This window comes from Bombus huntii, chromosome 4 (assembly GCF_024542735.1).
Source record: "Bombus huntii isolate Logan2020A chromosome 4, iyBomHunt1.1, whole genome shotgun sequence".
Lineage (NCBI taxonomy): Eukaryota > Metazoa > Arthropoda > Insecta > Hymenoptera > Apidae > Bombus > Bombus huntii.
This window is the reverse complement of record NC_066241.1, coordinates 15,504,368-15,510,367: the sequence shown is the minus strand read 5'-3', so window position 1 is coordinate 15,510,367 and position 6,000 is coordinate 15,504,368. Positions and strand designations below refer to the sequence as shown.

General features: G+C 30.6%; 1 protein-coding gene across 5 annotated transcripts in view; it reads right to left on the bottom strand.

The window, feature by feature from the left end:
* Nucleotides 1-98: 98 nt before the first annotated feature.
* LOC126864407 (rap1 GTPase-activating protein 1) overlaps nucleotides 99-6,000 on the bottom strand; it is a 251,388-nt gene continuing 245,486 nt past the window's right edge. For all 5 annotated transcript variants that reach the window (XM_050615719.1, XM_050615722.1, XM_050615720.1 and 2 more), the window contains 5 exons: nucleotides 4,719-4,957; nucleotides 2,535-2,813; nucleotides 2,086-2,251; nucleotides 1,093-1,935; nucleotides 99-1,021 (listed from right to left, as the gene is read on the bottom strand). In XM_050615719.1, coding sequence (XP_050471676.1) covers nucleotides 860-1,021; nucleotides 1,093-1,935; nucleotides 2,086-2,251; nucleotides 2,535-2,813; nucleotides 4,719-4,957 — 1,689 coding nt within the window. In that variant the 3' untranslated portion in view covers nucleotides 99-859. The remainder of the gene's footprint in view (nucleotides 1,022-1,092; nucleotides 1,936-2,085; nucleotides 2,252-2,534; nucleotides 2,814-4,718; nucleotides 4,958-6,000) is intronic.

Sequence of the window (6,000 nt, the reverse complement as noted above, 5' to 3'; positions counted from 1 at the left end):
ATATATCGATAAAACACATATTTCTATAGCCCATAAGCGTGTGGACACTTATACTTAAGATCGTTTTATGGGACAATACGCAGTTGTCTCATTTGAAGACGGTACGAGAACTGTAACTGCTGCTTTATATATACATATATATATATATGTTATATATATGTGTATATATATCATATATCATATATATTATATATATCGATTTCGATTTATGCACATTTAATTATTACAGATAAAATATGTTATATTAATTTCTGTATATTTACTCTTGATTTCAGAAACTAAGTCTAAAGGCCATTTTACTTTTTATTCTAATCTATCTATTATATAATGACAAGATGTACCTACTTTTTTAAACATTCCTATTGATATTTATGTGTTGCGTGTGCATGTGTGATCATTTATTTGTATCTATATTGACTATTAGAGATTAACTTACACCTACTAATAAATTAATAGATAAATAATATTGTTAAAAGTCAAACAAATATTTCTACAAGTAACAATTGGCGTCTACATTGTTAATATTTCGAAAGACGCATCACTATAGTTATATCGCAAAACATTTCCTCTAAATATTCTTCACTGACCCGTCCTTTTGTAATATACAGCGTTTGTATCAATTTCTACCTAAAGAAGTTCAACCACAATGTTACAACATAACATAAAGCATTTCTCAATTGCGAGTTTCAAACTCTTTGCAAACTACTTCGGAAAAATTTCTTTAGAAGAAGCAATTCCGAAAAAGTACGATGTATAGAGTTTTCAACTACTGCACCTAACTAATTATTAAAATCTAATAATTGCAACGGGAAGTTTTATTCGCCGACAAAGGCATATTAAACGTATCTCAAGGAGATCTTTAAACGGTAGACGTTTGCTGATTATTGTTATCCAATGGAATACTCGTCGAACATTCTTTCAACATTGCTCGCAATCGAAGAATTTCTTTTGAAGCAGCTGCAAGGTCGGATTGCAACTGAAGTTCCTTTTCTCGTAGACGTTTTATATCACGTTGGCAAGTCTATAAAATAAAATTATACTTAAATCATCGCAAAAAAAAACATAGAAAATTTCATATCTTTACATACGTACCACATTTTGCCTCAATAAATCTAACTTATCGCATTTAAGCCTAGTGACTTCCATTCGTAAATTTTCATTTTCTAAAACGCCATCCTTAGTGGTACATCTTGCTGTATCATGAGTTTCAGCTGAACTCATTGATTCGAGGCCTGTATCGCTGTCGGGATATACAGCTTGGTCTAGCTCCAGCTCGCTATTTAATGAGCTATCGTCACTTTCCGAAATAACACGCTGTGTTGTTTCTGTTTTCTCGGATCGCTCTTGTTTTCGTAAATTTTCGTGAGTCAGTCTTTGAACAGACGATACAGAAGTTTTGTCCACCAACGTCGTGTCATTGCTAGCACAAATTGAAGTAGTGGATTCTCTACGATCAACTTCATCTTGTTGTAAGGTAGCCAAACTACTATCTTGATTGTCTGTATTGGATAAACTACTGTCCTGACTTCCTAAGCTAGGGCTTCCACGTTCTGAATCTCTTCTAAGGGTTAAATCCGGAGAACCTAAGGGACTCGAAGGTTCTACCGAACGTTTGCTACTAATTTTCGTGGTCGATTGTCGATTGCTCGGTGGACTAGGCTCTGACTGGCCCTTTTTCGATAATTGTTGTGGTACGCTCTCCGTCGAGGCATTTCTAACACGCGATATCAGCGCCTTTCGAACGGTATCAATAAATCTAGAACCACTTCCACCGCTACCAGATCCTGACGCATCACTTGCTGTTGGACTTACTGGGCAATTTCCTCCAAACCCCATACCGGTAGCTCCTAAGCCGATCGCTCCACCGAGAAATTCCGCAGTCTTTGCTTGTAATTCTTCCGTTAAAGATTCTAACAGAGCTGACCTCGTTCTTAGCTGTATGTTGAAAAATTCTATTATTAGTGTTTGATTTTCATTATTTAATAATTTATAGCTATTATCAAAGCTATTTTTTTTTATATTATCATAATTATTCTACTATGGCTAAGAATATACTTAATAATTTTGTAAACGTGTGATAATTACCTCAAGTTTTGAAAATTTCTCAGCTTTATACGCCGCATTCTCAGCGTTCACTAATTTCGTCAAAAGGAATTCCTTGAAATCGACTCCCCGCAAAAATACAGCTGGTGTTGGCAAAGCTGGACCAAACCAGGGAACATCGTTTCGTGCCGTTATACTGACCTTGTACCTACATACAGAATTCAAATGAGTGTCTACAAATTATTTATCACGACAAAAATTTAATATATGAACGTGTTAGAACTTTGATTAATACTAGATTATTAGATTAATACTTTATTAATTGATAAAAAAGAAAACCTATCTTCTGTACATGAGAAAACGCAACATTTAGCGAACTAATTTAACCGGATGTTTGTTCAAAGTTAGGAATAGCGATTTCGTAACTGACGCACCCGGACTTTATACGACCTTACTACATAGACATGGTTCATACAAATCTAAGAATATACCTTGTATTAGGAGTGCAGGGGTCGACGACTTGTACCACGATGAATGCATGTAAGAAGTGACTGGCGATCATATCTGGACTGAAAGGGGTTGGCTCCTCTTGGAATATTATCGCGACGATGTCATTGCCGATGTGTCTTTTACGCTGCAATTGCTGAGAGTCTCCTGGACTGTATGGCAACAGAGAAGCCACATGAAACAGCACTTCTCGACCTCGAAATACTTCGTATACCGCGGAATCTCCGGTCTGTCCATGTCGAGTATCCAAACCTCCGCGGTATCTATAAACAGTGATACACATATTTGACCATACAGTAACGTCATTGCTTTCAAAAGAGGCGAAAAATAAAATTAAGGACTGATATTAGACTATATATATAATATGGTGATTATTACCTATATATAATATTTAATTTTATACCTGAATTACATTTTTAATTAGTGAATTTCTTGTTAAAGTGAAAATATTTTTTAGTGAATTGAATTCTTCAGTAGATGTAAAATTACGGGATATTTAATTCCAAATTTCATTAAATTCACTAAATTTGTTAAATGGGAAACAAAATACGTAATGATAACTATTAGAAATGTTAACTCTCAATGTGTAACTAGGACACTAATAGTAGAATATAGTTTCTTTAAAAGTATTGTTCGAGCTTGTTTTGAAACTAAATCAAAATGGATTGCATTATTACTATTTAAATATAAAAAAGATTTTGAAACTTTTGTGTCGATGTATTTTTAAAAATTATTTATGCAAACATTACATAATGTTACCCAACTTATATACAGTAACAGATTTTGTATCGCAATTTTTCATTCGGGCTGCGTTTGTAGCAATAGTGTCTACATTTATTCTATACATTATATATATATATATTTTACAACTGGGTACGATATATGTCTTAAGAATAATACATTTTTTCTTTCTCAATATACAAGATGCAAAGTAACGAAACAAGTAGAAATAGAAATATATAAAACATTACAAAATTTATCAAATTCATAGATAGTCTTATTTCGGCTTTTTTAAAAATATGTCTAAGTTAAGATCTTCGTTTTAATAAATACATAATAATAAATATAATTCTTTATTAATAATAAATAATAATTTTATTTAATAATATAATATAATAATAAAAATAATAAAATAAGATAAAATAATAATATTTTATAATAATAATTTTTTATGATAAATCATATATAAATCATAGAAAAAGACGTTATTAAATATATAATGCAAGAAAATAAAATTCTATGTCTAGACATATGTACACATAGCGACTAAAGCTTGATTACTATACTACCCTCTTACATAATAATTATGTATCTATTAGTATCTATTATGTAATATTACGAAATGTTTTATGATTATGTACCTTGTCAATATATCAAATAGTCTGATTGAAAATCGGTCTATTACCGATAGCACATGCAACACAAAACGTGTTAACCATATAAAACATTTTATAAAAATATAGGTTCTTATATTAAATAAACAAGTTTTTTTTATTTGTCAGTCATAAAATCGCATAATTTCATATTAAACAATGTATGCATTACCGCTCAGAAGTATCCGGATACATTGATCAATTTGTCTTAATAGTAGTGAATTTTAGCGAAGTCTAGAAGTTAATGATGGATTAGTAACTGGAAGTAACATTTGATACCTTTTTACGGAATCATTGAAATACCTCTTAGAACACAACAATAATATATTTTACCATTTAATGTATACAATACGATTACGTGCATTTACTATTTAAATATCATTGACATTATTAAATATTATTGATATTATTAACATTGACAGTGTATCAGTTTAGGTATTTAGAAGATCCTTATTAATCTGACTTCTAATTTAGAAATTAAAAGATCTATGGACAAAAAGCATGTTAAATAATAAAATAGTTCTATAAGGTTTGTCAATTATAAATACCGATCTTATTATTGCATATTGTCCTTTAAGAACTAATTTAATGATTAGAAAGGACTATAATGATTATAAGGAATAAAATCGTTGCAGTTTGGATTATCCATAATTATATAAATGACATACATCACGTAGAAAATAAACAAGTGTCCAGATACTTTTGAGCGGTTGTGTATGGGTATTTATTATTTTGTGTATTATGCTATTTTTGAAAATATTTTTAATCAAATATCTTGTAACAAATGCTACCAACCCTTTGTGATCTTTCAAGTCGATTTTCTGACCCAATAAGTCAAGAAACTCTTGGAAAGCTGGTGTAATTTGTCTATTTCCAAAGAGTTGTTCTTCGGTAACTTGGCCGGCACGTTGGTGAAGAACACCGAATTTAAACCTCGATACCAAGGCATGTTCGTCATACCGTGCTATCAGTGTACCAGCACCGGAACAGACAACCGGCATCAGCGTGCTCACGTTCAGGGATTCGTTGATCGCCTGTAAAAAGAAACTACGTCATGCTCCACCGTGCTGATAGATTACGGTCTTTTTCTTTTACTTTGGGAATGTACATATTTGCAATCATTTTCTCGCATGGAATTATAAATAAATCTGTTAACATTATATCTTGAAACTTTAAGTAATTTCGAGAGAAAGTTCGAAAGAAAAATAAAAAATAATTTGTACCGGACTTTTCATGTGATACATGTGGCAATGATTCAGCTTATGATTAAAAGTTAGCATCTGGTTCTCTTTTATTGACCATGACAGTTTTAAGCAAAATCGTTGATAGTATTAAACCGTTTTATTCAAGACTTATCTGCTGTGCATTCCAGTCCTATGCATTGGCGTGAAATAGTTAACAGATAGAATTTTAAACCTTTGCATATGTTATTAATAGAAATGATATAGTAACTTGCAAAAAATTGGAAATCTAAAAATAAATAATATAAAATTAACGAATTCTCTATTTAAATCTGTTTAATTGAAATGGAATTTATAAAGTATTTATGTAAAATCGAAAAGTTAATTTTAATCTAATGAAAATATAGATCATCTAGAAATTAATATAGTAAACATTGATTAATAACTCACCGATATAATAATATTTAATATGTTAGAGATATTTTTATATTAAAAAGATTAAACAAAACTAAATTAAAATTTTTTTGTATTAAAAAATCAAACAAAAATGGGTACCTAACATATTTATTTTGCCAACCAACTTTTATTAAAATTACAAGCAAATAACATTGAATTCACAACTTGAGTGTTACTTCTTTTTTCAAAACGAAAGAAGCTTTCGCAACACTTGCTCATATGAAATGTAAATTTATGAAAAATCATTTGAATTGAAAATAAGTAACAAAATTATAAACAGTAACATTTTTCAAGCGATATGCATAAAATATGTACATATATGTACATATTTGCATAATGTAACATACAGCCTTGCAAATCTCGACGATTGTTGCAAATACCAGGAAGCAGAGACTGGAATTGCTACTTTATGGGTTCAAATTAAGGACAATTAGAAGCCT